At 32.1% G+C, this 22,659-nt stretch overlaps 2 protein-coding genes across 2 annotated transcripts in view; one reads left to right on the top strand and one right to left on the bottom strand.

The window, feature by feature from the left end:
• The window catches only part of Smp_121580 (hypothetical protein), a gene marked incomplete at its 5' end in the record, with an annotated part of 11,542 nt that extends 5,319 nt beyond the window's left edge, over positions 1-6,223 (top strand). Inside the window, 3 exon segments of the mRNA XM_018795465.1 lie at positions 1,220-1,336; positions 2,309-2,518; positions 5,540-6,223. Of these exon segments, the coding sequence (XP_018649775.1) occupies positions 1,220-1,336; positions 2,309-2,514 (323 nt within the window). The 3' untranslated portion in view covers positions 2,515-2,518; positions 5,540-6,223.
• Smp_194540 (hypothetical protein) lies at positions 6,108-18,746 on the bottom strand (the record flags this gene model as incomplete). The annotated part of the gene is made up of 4 exons (XM_018795463.1): positions 6,108-6,290; positions 12,962-13,194; positions 14,748-14,880; positions 18,444-18,746. The coding sequence occupies 4 exons, from the start codon at positions 18,744-18,746 to the stop codon at positions 6,108-6,110; spliced, it is 852 nt and encodes a 283-aa protein (XP_018649774.1).
• Positions 18,747-22,659: the final 3,913 nt, after the last annotated feature.

Below are 22,659 nucleotides of genomic sequence, written 5' to 3'. Positions count from 1 at the left end.
ATCCAGCCGACGAGTCCCAAATAGGACGAAACGCGCGTCAAACTGGATTCCACTGCTAACAACTGCCCATCTTTGCTTACAATGCTTGTGAAATGAGGCTATATCGAGGCAATACGCACGGTATGCACATTCCACTGCTAGCCACTATCCATCTTTGCTCATAAGTAATCACCTTTTTTAGATTCATTGACGTATTGTACTTTATCGAAACAAAAACTGAAGTGATTCATGACTAATATAAGTTAGGTATACTTGAAATGTTAGATCATTGTATAAACTGATTCTTTCTATAATTTCATATTATTCATCAAATAAAACAAAATTTATAATTCAGCTATTTATATAATGTATAATTATAGTGAATAAATAAATGGATGAAATATAAAAAAAGGTTCTATTTATTGACACAAAACACAATTCTTAAATTTTGATTTGCACTGAAAATTTTGTAACTTTTTTTTTCTTGTGAATAGTAGCAAGAATTGATGTGATCTAGACTATCAGTAAAGTTGAATAAATTTTTTTTTCTGTTAATTTGAGACTTTTCAACAGTACTTAAGCACAATTACATCATGAATTCGACACATTGATTACAAGTCTCATAAAGAACGTGTCACTTTCAGAACATCCCGTCAAATTCAACGACAATCTAATATTTGGCAATTCATGATATTGTAAGACCAATATATAGTTGTTATCTACTTCAGATATCTGTTAGCAATCCATATAAGACAAACGTAAACAATTTTTTCTCGAAGGGCGTAACAGTACATCACTAACTGTTAGGTTATTCAAAAGCCAGTTGACACTGTAATGAATGTGAACACACAAATGGAAACAACCGGATGTATTAGAACACAAAAATTACAGAACATCTGAGTAAAATCTGAGAACCATACAGTAAATACATCATCCGCAAGATATCAATCAATCGTTTGCACACCAATAATTTTCTTTTCTCGTTCACCTTCTTCGATCTTCTTTAAGTTTCTGCCACCAGGCATTCCACTTTTGAATGATGATACATGCTACTCATATCTGTCGACCTTAGTAGCACACACCACAACACTACATGTTCGAAAAATCAAGGTTAACAAATGCTTGTCTATTAATTCAAATGATGTAAACCACTAGTAAGTTCCGATTAATATTCATAGTTAATGAAAAATGTCTCTATAAGTGTTAATATTTTCATTGTATCAGGTATGGTTTGATCAAGACAATATGAGATATGCTGTAAATACATTTAGAAGTTTGGCTGAAGCCGTAGAAAAATCTTATGCTGTATGTATTATATATTCCGAAAATTATAAAAACAGTGAATATGCTGAAATGGGTAAGTGAAATTAATTTAAAAGAATAACTAAATGCGCTGAGTACAGTTTGATGTATTTTTCCTTGAACACAATAATACTAATAATATCTGATTGTTTAAACCAAAATCGATTGGTTGCTAGTTTTGATTGAGCAGTTGAAAGTGGACAATACTTAACTGTTCAGCTAACACTTTATAATAATTCTCATTAGGAATTCCATATAACTGTTACACCATGTGCATTAAAATATGAGATTGGTACAGTAATATAATAGTTACTAATGAAATAGCAATAAACTATTATTCAAAATACTACAATTATTACGATTTTAATCATCTGTATATCGACAATTGTCAACATTTCTTTAATAACTATAGTGTTTTCACCAGTAAATTGTCTTTAGAGCACATCATTGTACTTAATCTACCCGATGCAAGTTTATTTAGTGGTCTTGACAACTTAATATAATTTGAGGTATATGCACTGATTACAAGTTACATATTTTAAACGTTCATACTACCCTCCATTCCCATTGTATCAATTATTACTGGAGATCATCGTAAATCAGAATTTGCAGTTATTTTATCATTTCACACTTGATTAAGACTACGTCATCAAATTTCTGAAAACTTTTCTCAAGTGCCACCTACGTCCACAGTAGTTGACAATGCTTACGGATGTTTCTTTCTGAAGAATTATCAGACGTCATTAGGAAGTACTTGTTATAAAGAGAATATCTTACTATTGATAACTAAAAATAATATACTAGGCATTCATTTTATTATCAAAGTATATCTAGTTACGAAATTCAGATAGTTCTTAAAAATCGGTATCATCATTTTCATAATTGTTCAACCTAGAATAAACTACTGAATTCATTTCTTTAAAGGTAGTTGTAAATAGTTCAGATCAATTCAGGTATTTACAATAAGAATAAAAAGTATTTTAATTTTCCGATGTTTAGTAGATATTTAATCTTTTTTGTTGAATAGAAGCAACATATGCAGTTTTTTTGAAAAAACCAATTATTTGTTTACGTGCACAACGTGATTATAAACCAAAAGGTTGGCTAGGTCTTATAACTGCCCGAGAAAACCGTATTGATATTTCTGGAAAGTATCCATTTGATGAGTATTTTCCTAATTTATGTCGAAGAATTGATGAATGCATAAAAATCAAAACAGATCATTGCAGTTGATCATGTAAGTCATATCATTTATGAGTTATTATTCATCAGTAATATCATCTTTTTTTAAATTAATAGTTCCGAATATTAAAATAGGAATATATAACGAAGCCCTAAAAGACTTTTATGTCACAGATGACTAAGATCAACATAAAAACTAGTTTAATTTGAAAATGACTTTTTGTTACGATCTAAATTCAAATAGAAAACCATTTAAATATAAGAAACATTGAACAACTGTTTCATTCTAGCATTGAGGTCCAAATAAGTAAGCACTGATAACTTGGACACACTTATCACTGTTTGTTCAGGTCACTGAGTTGAAATTTATTGATTTTTATTTACAATTTAAATCATCTTATGATAAACGCATCAACTACCCGATATTGTTGGTAACATTGGTTTCTATTTTGATGTGGTTGGATATCATCAGTTACGGCTTCCTCATGAAACATCGGAAATTGTGCATGTAACCAATGAGTATTAAGCATAAAGTCTTTAGCAATTCTAAGAATTTTTTTTCAAATGGTTCATCTTACTGAAAAATCATTTAAAACTATTGATTAATAGACAATTATTTTGACTCTTTAAATCCGTAAGCCAATTACGCAACTGAAATTGGATTTCAATATCTTGAAATATTGAAGCCAGAAATTCACAAACCAGTTTTTAATTAACATTAATAGAACGGAATTTTTTCTAACTGATATAGTCTAAACAAATAGTTTATCTTTTAGAACATTTTCTACAGAAGATCATTTTTAAGATTATATAGTAGCTTTCATGGACTTTACAATCAGAGATGGATGGTGGCTAACGGCAGAATCCAGGACGAACGTTTCGTTCCATTTGAGACTCAATAGATGGATATTCCTTAATTCTAAAGCTGATGTTCACTCGGGGACTTGAACTTAGTACCGTTCATTTTAAACGCCATAGCGCTATCGACTTAGCTATTGAGTACAGTTAGCCATTATCTTGTGCAATGGGGAGAAATCTAATTCATTTTTGGACTAATTAATTAGGACAGCCACTGGCTATCTAAACTCAGTAGCTAAGTTGATAATGCCATGGCGTTTGAAAGGAACGGTACTTGGATCGAGCCCTGGAATTAATATCATCTCAGGGGCGCAGGTACATGCAACTGACGAGTCCGAAACAGGACAACACGAGTATCCTGAATTCCACTGCTAGCCACCAACCATATCTGCTTATAATACCTGTAACCCAAAGTAATATCAAGGCGACAAGCACAGGATGTCAATGAGTGACTGATCAATCACAGTCCCAAACTTCAGTGGGAAGATCCAAACAACTAATTGAAAAATGAGCTTTTATTGACTTTGTTCGTTAACAGTACTTTATTTCCTGGAATTGACTTAAGTTTATTTTTTTTTAACTGTTCAATTGGTGTTTCGAAATGAGTTAAGCACTTTGTCAATCTTTCAGAATCACGTAAGAGATTCACTTGTCGGCTGTAATCTACCTCATCATTATAATGTAATATGAAATGTAGTTCCAATTATAAATATGTTTTTCATTTCAAATAAAAATTTTCTATCTGATTTCGTTGTAAATAACGATTCCAAGTAGAAGAACTCTTGAAAGATCAAGAATTAAACTGTAGTTCATGACACTTGAATGTTACTTTCAGTATTTACAGACAGTCGGAATGTGATCAGCAGTAGAATCCAAAAACGCGTTTTCATACTATTTGGTACTCGTCAGCTCAATGAACCTCCATCTCAGGGTTGGTGTTCACTCCGAGTGGCAAACAAGAAGGAATAAGGGTCCTGGATTCTACTGTTAGGCATATCCCATCGTTTTTTAAACAACTTGTATAACAGTGGCTTTATCGAGATAGTCCCCATAGGATACTTATATGTCAACTGGAAATGAAAAAATCTTTATTTAACATATAACAACAACATAATCTAATTCATTTAAACTTGAATAAAAAGACATTTTTTAGCGGGTCTTAGAACGCCTCTGTGTATTTTGAAGATTAGCCAAAAAAATTGTATAAGAACACTTTTCTCATTGATTTTCAAATAATAACAAGATTTACTGGGCTTCCGTCAACGTTTTTTCAAATAAAATTTATTCATAGAATCATCAATGATGTTATTTAGCGATTTAGAATCCATACACTTATTTCACTAAACTTCGTAATGATTTATAACATGGCGCTTTAGAAAATACAGTTATTTGAGGAATCGTAATAAATTAAAAACATTAAATGAGTTTTTCATTTGGAGTGATTGTAAACATCCAAGAACAAGTGTTATTTGATATTATTCTACTGAATGATACGTTTTGTTTAAGCAACTTCAGTGTTTGCTACTTATGCGGACAGATACAAGAAGTATGTAGCACGGATCGTAACTGGAAACCTTACCAAAAGAAGACTGAAGTAAAGAGAGAAGAAAAGAAAATAGATATCAGTTAGAACGACTACAGAATTGGAAGAACGATGGGGATATGTAAATGATGTATTTAATGTATGGTTTTAATATTTTACAAAAACACTGTGTGACTTTTCCCCGAACCTAAAATCGGTTTTACTCAATTACTCTTCGCTCTCAACATAACCACCGTTTTCAAGAGCCATCGATTGTTGTCCTTAACGTAACAGACGAAAATATACAGACATGGACAGTTCAATTCATCCCCACTCACACACCTTAGTACCTATTTAAACTTAGAACTCAGTGAACAATAGGTTTATTGTTTTAAACCATAAGTACTAGGTTCGAGTCCAGAGGAGAGCCTTTATGTTGAAATGTGTCAGGTACACCTAACGGATAAGTCCCGAGCAGGATAAGGCATTCATCATGGATTCCACTGTCAGCCTCTGTGACTAAAAACGTACGACGAGATGTTATTATTTAGACAATTTGTTCAGGATACATATCTTACTATAGACTGACTATTTTAATTGTTAACATTGGCGCAAGGAAAATACAAACCATTTCAAATAATAAAGAGACGCTATTACCAATGAATTTTCAAGTTTGTTATTTCCGTTTATTTCCAGAAATAGTTCTCGATTTAATTTTGACGTGATTTTTGAAAACACGGAAGAGTGTTACGCGCCTGGCAACAAACAACCTCCAAACTTAACTGACAATGTTTGAAATCAAGTTCAAATTTAAAACAAATTTAAATAAGATTTTATGTTTTTATTTAATTTCTAAACTACTTATGTATAGTTCATACTTTACAGTTATCTCTATAACAAGGGATTATCAGACTGTACGCTTCTATCTATTTTAAAACATTTTGGTGTAATGTCCATGTTTTACTAGATTTCCTTCATTATCTTTTATTTACTTATTGGAATTATTATTTTATTGATGGGTTCTTTTGAAAAATTTCATTACTTTGGTTAAAAGCAAAACCAGTTTGATGTATTTTGATTCATCCAAGTACTGTGGTTAGATACTGGTGATAAAAGTATGTATTACCTTGCATTTAATAGTGTTATGTCTACAATTAACACGTTTTTTAATGTAGCACACTTGGATGAATGTCGTCGTGATAATGTAATTGTTGAAAGTGTAACATTTTCATATTTTCAATCAAACAGTAACTGCTTATAAAAATTAATCAGCTGAATGTTGTTCAGTCCACAATCCTGTAGTGCTTATAATCAAATATTTTGTTGATAATTCAAACATTTTCATTTGTTTTAATAGAAAAAGATTGAGAATATTCTGAGAATAAGATGATTTCAATGGATGTTGCTGATTTCGATCCATTAACAACATACAGTTTGATAAGTTTAGCTAATTCAAGTAACTAAATATTTAAGAAATTAGTTGATACCAGGATAATGTAAAAGTATTTATAAAACGTATTTGTAGTGAGGCGCTTGTTTGAAAGTTTCAAATGGATGTTTTTGTTATATCGACTGAGTGAGTGCCCTGTTTAATATATGAACGTGCTGATCCCCACCAATCAAAGAGGAGTGAATTATCTATCAGAGCAATGATACATAAAAACCATAAGAGCAGTCTTGAGCACTTATCAGTCCTGCTTTCTGCCTGGCCCAGCCAGTTAAGTCCAGAACACCAATAACAGCCTCTGCAATATGAATCATTATTCTCAAACATACTGGGTTTATATATCAAACAAACTGGCCATAAAATAGAAAATAACATTTGTACAAGATTTGGCTAAATGTGGCTGTGAATAGGGGGAACAGTAATCAATAGACTGGAGATAACTCAAAAATGGTAAATCATATAATAATAGTCTATAGGTCAAAATAAGGCTCATAATAAGAGGGACACGAATATGGATACTTTAGTTACTTAACAATTATACAATACGAAATATACATATCACATTTGTCCATAAATAGTTCTTAAAGTTACCATTCATAATTCTCCACGGGATATAACAGTTTTAGAGTAATATCACATAATATTCACAAAGATTCAGGAAGGATATACAAAGATGAAGAGAAATCATCAATAGTCATAAATAAATTATTGAATAACAAAACTGCAATATCAATGCTCAGGTCTACTGTTGTTAGTTTTAGGACTTTTCAGTCTTTTGTGTAAAACAGCCTTGTATGTAGTTTAATTAATTCATATTTTCATGGTTGAAATCGTGAGTCAATTGAAGCTAGACCACCACGGAAAACCTGGAAACACTGGACGACCGTTTCGTCCTCGTATGGGACTCCTCAGCAGTGCGCATCCACGATCTCGCACTCGTGAGATTCGAACCCAGGATCTACCAGTCTCGAGCCAGAGCCCCTAACCGATAGACCACTGAGCCAGCATTCAACGGTGTTAATGTCTAACTTCAACTGATCCACTAAGTTGAGCAGCCGTTCACCAATGGTATTCAGTGAGTTGATATCTCACGACAGACGTGGTTTGAACTCCTCTGGTCACTGCTTTTAGACTTGTTTGATTATATTTTATTTAATCATCTGTATGAAACTACCCGTTTTTTAATTAACTTTAAACGAGACATGATTTGTATTTCCCGTCTATCACTGTGAACAATCAAAGATACAATTCATTTCAACTTTAATTCTATCCTTGTTTTTCTTCTGAACAAAATATATGTAGTTAGTGTGAAACTCTTATTATCCAATCCTGCCGTTTATAGTGTATAATCAATGTCAGTTTATGAAGTAATCTATAATTAAATGGACTTATTCAGGTTTACTTTACACTGGTGTCAGGTTTTCCCATATGTGCAAAATGAAATGACCAAGAAATTCTAGAAAAAAAAACATTTTCTGGCTATGGAATATCGTATCACATGATCATTTTGTATAGATGTCTTCTTTCTGTTCGATAGACGTTTATAGAACAAAGTGAGGTAGTTTATTTTCAGAAGAAAAAACAGACTGCCTAACAGACATGTAAACTGTTATTGATTATGCAAAGATAAATAAATCCCCATAAGTTATTATGATCGTAAAAGTTGATCAATAAAATAGATGTAAAAACGTCGTCAAGGGAAATTAGCCAATCAGAATGTTGAAAATAAGTATAATACTACGTAGTATAGATTTTTAATAATGAACACGTAATGAAATAACCTGTTTACCGAATTGAAAACGTAAAGTTCTTTTGAAAGAATAGTAATATTTACTAATGAAATGTTTAGATAGGTTCTTCACCAATTGGGATGTAATTCGTAAAAATCAGGACATATGTTGATAAGTGAAAAATATGAGCGTATATAATAAAAACTTGTTTAATCGAATATTTACGCAATTGAGCAGATCCCAGTATAATGTGTCTGATTATCATTCGAGTTCAAATTCTGTCGATCAGGTTATAAATTGCTTCGTGTAACTCAGTATAATGTCCCCGAGTATGAGATTCTATGAGACCGGTATTTATTTGACGGTTTTGTTAAGATTTCAAATATCGCAAAATTAAAACAGAAGACTTTAGGATGACTACTTCCAAGTATTCAGCCTCAACTCTTCTGGTTCGTGTATGGTTTACTGTTTGTCCTTGATTTGAATTTTTCTTCAAATTTTACTTACCTACCTAATGCACTTGAGTCAGACCAGAAAAATATTAACAATATGCTTTATAAAATTGTAGGGTCATTATGAAGAATCTAATTAATGTGTCAGTATTATTATTATTATTAGCTTTATTCAATATTATATTATTTGGTACAAAATCGAATCCTCAGCATAAAGTATTTCAACATGTTTACGTTTCTTATTTCTTCGTTGCTCCTGATGATAAACATTCAGTGATCGCCAGTTGGATGTCAGTAGTTCAGTCAATCAACATATGAATAATGTATATTCTTTTCGCTGCATGTTCCCAGCAAACACGATATCTCTGATTAGGCCTTTTGTAACTTTTACAGCGAAAGGTTGTACAGTTTTCAGAAACGCACCGGAATAGGTTGTGTGCTTAATAGCCATAATGATGTATTAAAACAAACAATATTAGATAACTTGTTGAAATATATAGATGACAGGAACAGGTAGCCCAGATGTTTAAGAAGCCGCCCAATATATATGTGATGTATAAGGCTGTGGAGATAGTCGAGTAATAATTGAGATCATGAACTGATCAAGTTTGACCACCACCACCTAATACCGTACCAGAGTTTAAGACTAATTTCTCATCACGGTGTAGTGAACAAGAACACAAAAATTACGGAACATCTTAGTAAAATCTGAGAATCATACAGTAAATACCACATTTGTAAAATGTCAATCAATCATCTCAGACTTCATTGTTACTTTGTTTGCACACCAATAATTTTCTGTTCTTGTTCTCCTTTTTCGATCTTCTTGACCTTCTGCCGCAAGGCATTTCACTTTCGACTGATGATACATACTACTGATATCTGTCGATATCAGCAGCACACACTACAACGGTTTCAGATAACTCAAAATTAAAAGGCAGTAATACAAATTATCAGTTTATACTTTTATTAGGTACAATAACCAATACATTTAACTAGTAAATAAATAAGGATTTCAGTTATCTGATAGTCATCATAACGCATAACAAACACAAATATGGTAATAAGAATGTATTATCAAGCTGTACAATCGTAGATATATGAAACTTTTTTTGTTAATGTACTAGTTCCGTGAAGTAATTAGAACAGGGAATGACCAAGATGACATGGTAGAAAGAATATAATATTAGATTATGTAATACGTAATACACTAATCTTCGTGTCTCTAATGTTTAAATGAGAATTACCTGTCAGTAAGAATGTAGTCTAGTTTGGAAGAGCTGAAAAATTATTCAATACTTTATGACAAAGAACAACTATCAAGTGTAAACAGTAGAATTCAAATCTCGGAAAAGTCTAATTTTAATATTTTAATGAATATCAAGAAATTCCACGTTAACAATCTATTAGCTTCAAAAAACTCGATACTCATCTAGTAGAGTTTACAGAATTCTATTCATCATTTGAATTTAGTGCGAAAATGTTCATTCAAAACCATTTCATATTGATTAGGCCTCATTCGTGAAATATGAAAAAAAAGAAAACCATATTAGAAATCATCATAATAATAGTAATATGTAAATCACAAAACTATTTAGAACATTTTAATTAATTAAGTAGTATAATGACAAGAGAAAAGAAAAACACACAAAAAGAAAACGCGAGACTCAAATGGTTTTAAGCAAAGATGGATAGTGGCTAGCAGTGGAATCCAGTTTGACGCGCTCTTCGTCCTATTTGGGACTCGTCAGCTGGATGTACCTGCATCTCAGAGATGATGTTCACTCTGGGACTCGAACCCAGTACCTTTCTCTTTAAACTCCATCGCGTTATCAAATGGTGTTGTTCATTACTCATGATGTTTACTTTTATTCTATTTTCAAATCTGATCCTTTTTGAAGATAAACTACATAATAATATTTTGTTATTCATAGTTTGTAAGAATAATGAACCAATTCAACAGTTACACATCTAAGTAATTTAATTTGTATTCTATAAAACAAAAAAATTGCAAATACAAATTATAATGAAATAGATCATTTTAATAGTTGAGATAATTGGTTAATTGAAGCTAGACCACCATGAAAAATCTGGAAGCACTGGAATGCCGTTTCGCTCTATCGTGTGACTCCTCGGCAGTTCACATCCACGATCCCGCCTCGGGAGATTCGAACCCAGGATCTATCGGTCTCGCGCGTGAACGCTTAACCTCTAGACCACTGAGCCGGCTTCCAATTATGGTAATGTTTAACTTCAACTAATCCACGAAATTGAGTGACACATCCACTATTGACTCATGATCTCAACTATTGAAATTAATTTATATCCACAACAACTCCTTATGAAATAGATTATGTAATAAAAGATATGAAATTCTGTTATTCCTATGGATATGAGTTAGAAAACAGTAAAAGCCCACAAGTTTTTTTGGATTACCTAATTGTATGAATTTGTTATCATAAATTAATAATAGAATCTGTCTGTTTAATTACGTGCAAGTGAATGTCACCATACATGTTTAATTATCTTGGTTCAAATTTAGGTGAGTAAAATCGTTAAGAATCTCTCGAGTAATGTCTTGGTTCATTTATTTATGATCATATAATAATTATTTATTGCGAACAATAATTAAATATTTAACGCTTTCACGTAACGTTGCCTGTAGCTTTTCTCGCAGTACTGCTACTGAGTAAGGATAGAGTATTGAACATCCTGTTAAAAATAACGTTGTAAAATAGTACTTAATTTGCATATCTTCCTTGTGAATGGAATTCTCAATTCGCTAACGAATATTAACTCAAAAGTTCTGATTATTGTGGGATCATAAAATCTGTTGTGAATACACTGACTAATGGTTTAAGTATAAACTTTTATATTATAACAAACGTAAGATATTTTTTTAGTCTTTATAAAAATCACTTTGAAAATAGACATAATGCTTAATAATTCACTTAGTATTGTTTGTTTGAATCTTCCCATTGATGTTTTAGGACTATGCTTGTGAATTTAGGCTATATCGAGGCAATACGCACAGTATGCGCATATACCAACTAGAGACTGACCAGTTGCAGTCCTAAAACATCAGCGGGAAGATTCAAACAAACAATACTAAGTGAATTTAAACTTCACCCCATCGCATAAGCAAGTAGCTGTCAGGACTAAGTGGCCGAGTGGATAACGCGATGGCGTTTGAAGTGAACGGTACTGGGTTGGAGTCTCAGAGTGAACATCAACTCTGAGATACAGGTACATCCAGCTGGCGAATCCTGAATATTACGAAACGCGCGTCAAACTGGATTCAACTGCTAGCCACTCTCCACCTTTGCTTATAATGCCTAATATGCCTAATACAATTAATCTAAATCAAATGATTAGTTTTTCAGCATCCTCTGATAATATTGAAAAGTATTAGATGGGCAATTACAAGTATACATATTATTCATTCGTTCTTAAATGTATTACGATTTATAACAACCTTACTTTGAAATATCTAGCGACATTAATTGCTTGTGTTATTCTGGTACATTCACTCGACTCCAGTAACGTAAATAATAAAACAGCCTAATTTAGTCCAAAGGATGAAGAAAAAGAAGGTTTTCACTATCTAACAGGTAATCATCAAAATGATCATTTTGTTTTTATTGATTTTGTTATATTTTAGTAAAGATGAAATTAGGTTTTACTTCTGAGAACTATTAGTGGACTAATATTATACATATATTCCTGTTGTATAACTATTTAGCAACTAGATTATGTATATCTATGTTCATCTCATTATAAGCTTCATTTTGACTGATAGGTTATTATTATACGGTTTATCATTCTTAAGTTATGTTCAGTTTATTGATTACAATCTCCCAAGTTCACAGCCACTTTTTGGGTTGATCTTGTGAAAATGGTATTTCCTATTTTATGGTGTGATGCGGTCTGTTTGGCTGGTATATAAACCATGTATGCTTGAAATAAATGATTCGCATAGTGGATGATGTTATTGGAGTTCTGGACTAAAGTGAACGGGCTAGACGAACAAAGGACCGATAAGGACGCTAAGCTGCTCATGACGGTCGAACGTAATTGGTCTAACACAATAATAATATTGAATAAGTCGTATTTCGATTGATGAACAACTCACGTGATAACTAGCCGAGCTTATAATTACAACAGGTTTCATATGTATACTGTTATGCAATTTGTAAACTAAGCAAATCACGATACTAACTTACTAGTCCATCTTAAGTCTGTTATTGTTTTTTCCAATCTGTGAAAACTGAAAGTCATTATTATGAATGAAGGTGTTTAAGTTATAGAAGACACTGTTAGTAGTTCTACATAAAGATGAAACAGATGTACAGTGCCCCTTAATTTTCAAACGTACACTAAATGAGATAATTACAATCTACAAATGGAGTTTTCAGCAGTAGTAATGATTTTTACATTAGTTTCATGGTACGGAATGCGATATAGTTACAAAATAAGAAACGAAACATACCACTTCCGTTGATTTATTTTGGCAATGATTATTAAGTTGATCAATCGATTGGTTTTTATAGACATCTATTCGTTTACACAATTCAGTAAATTTATCTTCAAAAGGATATTTTCCAGAAATGTCAATATACAATCGTGTCCCCATCATAAAACCTAACCATCCATCTGGTACGTATCCTCTTTGTGCACGTAGAAATAATATTGGCTTTTTTTCATGATAAGCGTATTGAGCTTCTGGGATCAAAAATAAGTCGTTCTTTTTAAATGATAAGTAATAGTTCAAAAAAATACAATAAAATATATTCATAATTACGAGATGTTGTAAATGCTACATCCTAGTTTCACTGGAAGTATACAAAGGACAAAAATAAATGTGTAACTTCATAAATAAACATCAAATATTTCTTCACAATGAAAGTACAAATATCATGTAGATTTAGTATACGCCCAGGACGTGCATTTCTTTCTGTCTGAGATCTATCAGCTAGATTTGCCTTTATCTAGAAAATTGACCTTCACACGCCGAAGAATTATAATGACTGAACAATGAAGTCCTGGATGTCTGTCTTTCAAATAACGGTTTGAATATTTTAATTTCTAGATGAAAGTAGGATTTCATAAAAAAACGGTTTAAATTAACTATGTATATTAGAAATAAATTGAACCAATAAGAGCTGCTTTCGTATGAAGTTTCGAGAATCAACACAGTAATTCTGAACAGAACATTAAGCTTACCTACAACTTCTAAGGTGCATCATGAAATCAGAGGGGATATTTTTGTCTTAAACTATTGCTCATAAATATTCACATTGTTCAAAATGCAGAAGAAACGAATCCTAATGGTCAATATATGATAACTAAGAGTGGTTATACAGTCATATCAAATCTGCAATTTATATGATTTCTAGTACGCTGTCTGATAAACTTGTCTAATTTCATATGAATTATATTCTAATAAGCAAATCCTAAGAATACATGTTCATTTGAACACGATGATATCTACGAAAGGATAACGAACATGAATGGTTAAATGTGCTTAACTTCCAAACACATACTCTTAATTAGTGCAAGTTATATTTGCACTAAGAAATATCGTAGTATACATACCATACAACGAATATACATTCTATAGTTGAAATCATGAAGCTAGATCACCCATGGAGAACCTAGAAGCACTGGACGGCCATTTCGTCTTATTGTAGGACTCCTAAGTGGTCTAGAGGTCAAGCGCTCGTGCACGAGACCGAATCCGCGGGGCGGGGTCGTGAATGCGCACTGCTAAGGAGTTCCACAATAGGACGAAATGGACGTCCAGTGCTTCTAGGTTCTCCATGGTGGTCTAGCTTCAATTGGCTCATGATTTCAACTATAAAATTACTAAAATCTCCACAAAAAACCCCTTTCTGAAAATATACATTCCATATTATAAGGTTGTTTTACATGAACAGTTATTTATCAGTGAACTATTTCCAATAATGTCAATCAAGTAATTAATTCTATCCTCTTATTTAGTACGATTCAATGGTTAGTCAAAGGTTTCGCCTGTTTTATGGAGTTGATTATAAGGAAATCTTGTTAAATTTCGTTGAATCATTCCAATGCGTAGAATCAATTAAATGTTCAAATATGATCTTTACTACTGAATATATTGAGAAAGAACCTAATTTTCGTTTAGAAGAAGCCATTTCAAAATGAACATCACAAAGAAAGTCAATATAAGAAATCAAAAACATTTGCCCCACAAAAAAATGTTCTTCTTTAGTCAAATCAAAATTGATTCAACTTACCACATTTTGTATGAAGACTTTCTTTATATGATTTAGAGTAAAGGATACAAACAACAAATGAATTTTCTACAGCTTTTGCCATACCCTCCATTACATCAGTTTCATACATCATATCTTTATAGTCAATCCATACCTAAATGTTTGCGAACATATGCATATATAGAAAACAATTATTACAGATGAATAACTCTTCAGAAAAATATATTTACATTATTTAAAATAAATAGATTAGATACATTACAGTATGCCGTAGTATTTATGGTGGTTTACCGACTGGTATAACTGATTTCAGACAAATCACTGAAATCTTGGCACTTGTGCAAAAAGCGTGCAAGTTTATTAGCTTTTATGATGTTTCAAATGTAAATTTTAATTCTATCTATTTGTCAGTACAGGGTACGGAGTCATGGATGCGCACTGTTAAGGAATCCCCTACTAGTTTATTGACCCTGTATCGGACTCCAATTGAATAGTACGATGATGCACATTACCATGTTGGGTTCACCATTTTAGTGGCCCTGAATCTGACTCCAGTTGGATAGTATGAATGTTATTGAAATATACATATCGCGTGTGAGCCAACTCCACAGCGCGTTATTTTGCTTCGCTCTATTTTCTTTGCTTCCTTTCCTTCGTCCTCTTGTTTGTCTGTTCAGATCAATGATTGTACAGAATATACGTAGTCAAACATCCATTCTCGTATTTGACTTATTTAATTTCGTTATTCACTAAAGCAATTTAAGTCGATAATTTTGTACGAGGATTGGCGACATATGTATATCTCAATAACAATCAATCATACGATTTAACTGGAGTCAAATACCGAACCATTAAACTAGGCCGTCCAATGCTTCTAGGCTTTGAATGGTGGTCTAACCTTCATCGATTCATGATTTCTATCCCCTTGTCTAAACAGTAGAAAAAGGAGACGAATGAATGAAACACATTTGACCATCAGTTTGCCATACGTCTTTTTTGACGAATCAAAAGAAAAGATGGACGTTACATTTTGTTATGAAGTAAATGTCTTTACGTTGACTGAAATTTTTACATATTGTTTAAAAGAGATTAACTTTAGAAATTCACTAGGTCAGACTAAAACCAACTGAATAAACATTTAAACGTAGTTTACATTAACATCTCTATTTTATTTCAATGGTACCATTAATTTTCTTTGATAAAACAATGCTTTTCGTCTAACATATAGTCAGTGGTTATTTCACTTTAATAAGACACTCAGGTCACAAGTAGCATAATGGTAACGTGTAAGAGGATAAAACTGGATGATTCTGACAACATTTCTGACAAGTGTCAAACTAGTTCAAGACTTACTTGTCGATTACCTCTTATGAAGTAACAATATACTCTGAGATTTAATATTCCTCGCTCAAGAATGTCAGTTGGAGAATTATTGAATTGAATGGAGAATAAAAATGTGTTTAGTTCAGCGTGAAAACACATTTGTAGTTTGTACTTTTAATGTATTCATTGACATCAATAATTCAGCCCCATTACTAGTTAGTATCACTATGTACGAAGTTGAATGAACTATAAATAATGAGATAAATATTCGTAAACACACTGCAGAAAGTTGTTTTTAAATACATTTATAAGATGTGATAGATCGTATCAGCTCCCGGACAATAATAAATTTTGTGATTTAATTCATTTACAAGAGAATCGATATACTTATTCAGTTGAGAGAGATGTACTGTGGGCTAATGACATTATCTGACCACATTAGTGGGCGGCCTTCTTAAACATCTGGGCTACCTGTTCCTGTCATCTATATATTTCAACAAGTTATCTAATATTGTTTGTTTTAATACATCATTATGGCTATTAAGCACACAACCTATTCCGGTGCGTTTCTGAAAACTGTACAACCTTTCGCTGTAAAAGTTACAAAAGGCCTAATCAGAGATATCGTGTTTGCTGGGAACATGCAGCGAAAAGAATATACATTATTCATATGTCGATTGACTGAACTGCTGACATCCAACTGGCGATCACTGAATGTTTATCATCAGGAGCAACGAAGAAATAAGAAACGTAAACATGTTGAAATACTTTATGCTGAGGATTCGATATTGTACCAAATAATATATTATTGAATAAAGCTAATAATAATAAAAAAAATAATAATAATAACCAAGCGTTTTGGAGGTGAGTAATGTAGTATATCGGTTAATAGCCGAATAAGTTCACATTTAATCTAATATTCTAGTCTATACTCAATAGTTTCAAATTTAAGGAAATATAATTTCTATTGAAATACATTTGACTAGACTGGAAGCTCTAATTTAATCTCATTTTTTACAGTTTCTTTATAACACATTTACTATGAATCCATAGTTTTTCAAAATGGTGGAATCCTACTTCACAGAAAATGATGAAATAACACTATGTAGAGTCACTACAGGTGATCATTATATAGGAATATAGCTACCCTTTCTTGGATAGTTAATTTGAACTTACTAAATGGAGCGAACAACACTGCTGTTACCCTTGAATTTATTATTTTCGATATCTTAAATATTATAAATATCTATATTTTCATAGGTAAAATTGTTTGTAGTTGAAAGCGTGAGTCAATTGGAGCTAGATCACCATAGAAAACCTGGAAGCACTGGACGGCCGTTTCGTTCGATTGTGGGACTGCTCATCAGGGCGCATCCACGACATCGCCACGCGAGATTCGAACCCAGGACCTACCAGTCTCGCGCCAGAGCACTTAACCCATAGACCACTGACCCGGAATCCGATGGTGTTTATATTCTGGGTTCGATCTCTTCTTCTTTTAAAGTTGTTTACTTTCTTAAAGCTTGCCATGAAAAACGATTCTCAAATCTAATTGATTGTTTGGTAATCCTGACAATGAGTCGTATAAAATTACTGAATAAAACAAATGTTTGAGTTTTATCAACAAACGGTAACAATCCTAAGGTATAAAATCTATGCTTTCTTTTATTATGAAGTGTCTGCTCTTTTACAACGACACAAAAGAGATCACTCAAGACACTTAAATCTAGATGATGATCGCATCACTCTTTAAAACAAGTAGATCATGGCTTTCAGTGAAATCCAGGATATGTGTTTTGGTCTATTTGTTTGATCGTCAGTTAGATAATTTGGCATCCCATTGTTGATTATAACAATAGGACCCGAATCCAATTGTTTTGCTTTAAACACTAACTGAATGAAATTATCATGGAATAGATGTAATGTAGCTAATTGTAAAATCCAAGACATTTTTTTCATTCTTTTTGGGATTCAACAATTAGATATATTTCAACTTAGAGATGATGTTTACTCCGGAACTCGAACTCAGTAATTTTCATTTCAAAAGAAGGTTCAATATACACTGAGCTTCTGACTTCAGATAATCATTTAATCAATTAAGCTATCAACAACGGCATAGTCCAAACCATTACAAAACAGAAGGGGTTTTGTGGAGATTTGGTATTTTCATAGTTGAAATCATGAGTCAATTGAAGCTAGACCACCATGGAAAACCTGGAAGCACTGGACGGCCGTTTCGTCCTATTATGGGACTCCTTCATTCTAAACATTTATTTAATACAAACAAAATGAACTATGTTTATAAATAGTCATTTATCTTTCATTAAAAAATAAACCAAAGAAAAATATAAATCTCATCTCATAGGGCTTAAAACAAATAACAAATAACTTTACCTTATAACCTTTATTTTGAAGTTGTTCAACTAAATACTTCGCCATATCTTTCTCTTGATGACTATAACTAACCAATATATGTGGTATTGTATTTACTAAACCTATATTACTTTCAGTGTTCATCAGCCATTCAGTTTTATTGTCGACTTGTTCATTTAATGAAGTTTCAACGATATTTGTTGTATTATTATTATCATTAATAGTTCTATTAGGGAATATAACTTTTCTTGAACTGGATGTTATATACTTTCGAATTAATTTCATTGTATCAATAAAATAGAGACATAATAAATAAGTAAGCATTAGAAATCTTGTCATGTAGATGATCTCCTAATGATCAAAATGAAATATTGACATTCAATGGAAAGGTTCAGATTGCTCAAATAATTTCCGTAGTGATTCCCCAACAGTTTTATATAGTTGGAATGTTGTCAAATAGTCTAAATTTACGTTTTTTAGATGAATAATCAGTCTATATTTAGATTGTTAATCAATTCATACTGGGAAATTTATTCCTGAAATAGCTTATCATTGTACATAAATGAATAATAATCATAATGGAGTGCCAAAGAAAGTTCAGTGCGTCATTCAGAAGCTAAAAATGAAGAAGTTGCATACATATTGTCAAACTACAATATCAGAAGGGGTTTTTGTAGATATTATATTAATTTTAATAGTCGAGATCATGGGTTCGAACCTTGCGAGGCGGGATCGTGGATTGCACTGCTGAGGAGTCCAACAATGGGACGAAACGGCCTTCCAAGTTTACCATAGTGGTCTTGCTTCAATTGACTCAGGATCTCAAATAATAAAAACTTAACTATCTTAGGATCTCTATTCTGAAATTTTGATGAATATTTGTAACTACTTAAGGATAGTAAGTACCATTACAATTGTTTCAGAAACTGTTGGAATGGATTGTGTCTTATTATGAAAGTAAAAACTAACTAATTATGTTTATTGCTTATCAGTTATTCAGTTTAAGTGAAAACATGTAGTTAGTCTTGTTTTCCCGGTTGAAACAATGTTGATTTGTAAATATTAAACGTTTCTTAGTCTAAACAGTTATAAAATCAACTTGTCTATGGCAATAACATTTCTAAGCGTAATACAGTTGATTAAGTCTTATTTTACCATAATTAGACATATGCGTTTTTGTCCATTTATTGACTTTAAAAAAACATCTTTCAAACACAGCAGATATATACCACTTATGAATAAGTCAATCATTTATCTTCTTTTCAATCCATATCACCAATTTAAATATGTAGGAGATGATCAGTCACTCAACGTCGATTTACCTATCGATTATATTTAGATAATCGCAGTCCAACTTTGACTAACTATTTGACCGATCAGTTTTCTAGAATGAATGATATGAATTAATTGCTTGTCTATCAAATAAACAGCTGTATTCTTTACAAAAATGACATCAAACAACATAGTCAGTTGACTGATTGCATACTATGAGGAAATTAATTCGATATTTCGTATCCAAAATATAGGATTTATTTGCTGTGTACAAAGTACTTTTCAGATAGAAAAGGATTGACGGATGTTAAATATGGATATTTTACAGCTTGCACACCTCCCTGTTACGTAAAGCTCATGATTATGCACTGAGTGTTCTATGTTATTCAATCCTAAAGCGTTTATCATCTGCTCAGCGATAATTTAAAATCTAAGGCAGCTTTATAGTGACACACCTAAATTCATCCTTTTTCTTCCTTCACTTGTACACTCAATGTAATCATGTTGATATTTAATTTTTACCGAGTTAAAGTCTTATTCAGTGGTTGGATTGAAATGATTTTGATTTCAATATGTTTCATTTCAGTACCTTTTTCATTTCCATTATAGACACAGTTTATTTAGAGAAATCCCGCCTTCGTAAATAAATGCTTGAATAAGCCTGCGTTATCCTAAACATAAATGATTTATATAAAATTCTTTTGTATGGTCCTGATTAGATTATTATGTGCAAAAACCTGGCAAATATCGCGAAAGACAACATTAACGATAATGTTTTCAAACATTAAATCGTAATGTGTCAAACATTATTCACATCCATTTAAGTACGTCCTTTACACCCAAAAAAGTGACAACACGTAACAGAAGTCAAACGTTAACATACAGGCTTTTCGAGGGATTGACAAAAACTAAGGGTTGTGGAAGCAAAAAGACTATGAGTGATGAAGGCAGAAGGTTTTTAATCCCAAACATAAAAATAAACCAGAAAGACACAACAATGTGTGGAAAGAAATGAAATATGAATCCCACCTGAGTAGGGATAAAACTGTTTAAACAATTTAGATTACTGACTAATATTAGGTAGTATAAAATAACACACAAAAATGGTCGATCAATATTCAAAGCATACAGTATCTAAAATAACAATTCACTTTTTAAACCTGTAATTTATTGGTTAATTGATTTTGTGACAACACCATGCGTAGGCATATTAACTCTACGGTGCTAAATAGAATCGGCTGACCATCATTCAGCATCATTGTACAGAAAAAAGTTGGGGATTGGGATCTGGTTCAGTGGACTAAAATGTTAATTATGGTATAGAAATTGTAACGATTATATTTCGGTTTCCCTTTTAAAAATATTCATTCATGACAAGCTGATTGGAATTCGGATTTGAGCATCAACATTTTCACGTGAAGTGGCAGACTTGAAAACAGATAGGTTTTCCTTTAATGAAAGCCTCAACTTAATAACACATTACCACAAAACAAATAAGGACAGTGGTTTATAGCTTCATCAGGGTAACTTAGTTGCTGTCAAAAAGTTAAAATATCCGGCAACAAATAAGAAGGCGACCAATTACAAGGGAGTTATAATCGAAATCCCATATTTCCCTCAAATTTCTGTTCCTTTTACCAGCATATCTACTTACTTCCACAAAATGTATCCTTTAACTCCAAACGTTGTTCTTTATTTCCATTAGGTTAATTGCTTGAGTCCATAAATATTCATCGTTCTTCTACCCAACCACTAATGAATACTCCTAAGTTGTACGCCTAACATTGACTCTAAATTCTAACCTAATTATCAAATTCTAATCCTAACACCTGATCGTTTTTATAAATTTTGTGCTAGTTTTTATGGAATAAATTATTCATTTGCATCACTTACATTATAAATGTCTAAAAATTAGCTTTTCTTACTAAGAGCCATTCTGTTTATTTTCAATAGCTATCAAATAAATGAATACAAGTGTGATTTTGATCACAAAATGGTAATCAATCGGTGCAAGCAAAAAATTCATTCCAGTATTTCCTCCCGACTAACTTCAATTATCTGACATCAATACATTTAGAAAGCAATAATTTATCCTTTATACCAAAACACTACAATTAACTCAATAAACAAATTTCAAGTGTTTCATCTTCCGAGTGTAACTCATTGTCATTTATTGGAAACAAATTTAAGAGAATGTACAATCACGTGAAAAACGCACTGGTTATGACCCAAAAAAAATGACATTGCAAACTCAGTTAATGGATAAGTGTATGTATATGAGAAAAATAAGCATCCAATGAATAGATCTAGAAAGGAAGGCCCAGGACAGAGTGGGTTTGAGAATGGTGGTCGGCGGCCTATGCTGCATTGGAAGTAACAGACCTAAGTAAATAATTATGAATGTTTATCAGTAGGGGGTTTTGTGGAGATTTCAGTAATTTTATGAGGTTGAAATCGTGAGTCAATTGAAGCTAGACCTCAATGGAAGACTTGTAAGCACTAAACGACCGTTTCGTCTTATTGTGGGACTGCTCAGCAGTGCGCATCCACGATCCTGCCTCGCGAGATTCGAACTCAGGACCTCTGTTGAATTTCTTCAATTTTCTGGTTCTTATTGAGTTTTGTCAATTATGTTAGATAAATTGTCAATATTTCTAGTAATCTAACTTGAGAGACATTTCATTAAGAAAGGAACAATTCAATAAATAAATCTTACTTGTTTTATCCACAGTTGAAACAGAAAGGAACAAAAGTATCATTCAAAGATACAATTTACTGAATTGATAATTTCATTCCAAAACATCTTTCAATCATAATTTCAGAAATAAAATTTATTTTTGTTGCTTAAGTTTGTTACATGTAGGAATTTCATTCAAATATCTAAAGAAACTTTACTAAAATATGATTTTCTTTTTTGTCATCATTGTGGCGTTTGTATGAACTAGTGATTCTTGATGACTGTCGG

Source organism: Schistosoma mansoni, chromosome 2 (assembly GCF_000237925.1).
Source record: "Schistosoma mansoni strain Puerto Rico chromosome 2, complete genome".
NCBI lineage: Eukaryota > Metazoa > Platyhelminthes > Trematoda > Strigeidida > Schistosomatidae > Schistosoma > Schistosoma mansoni.
This window is presented reverse-complemented; position numbering and strand designations above follow the sequence as displayed.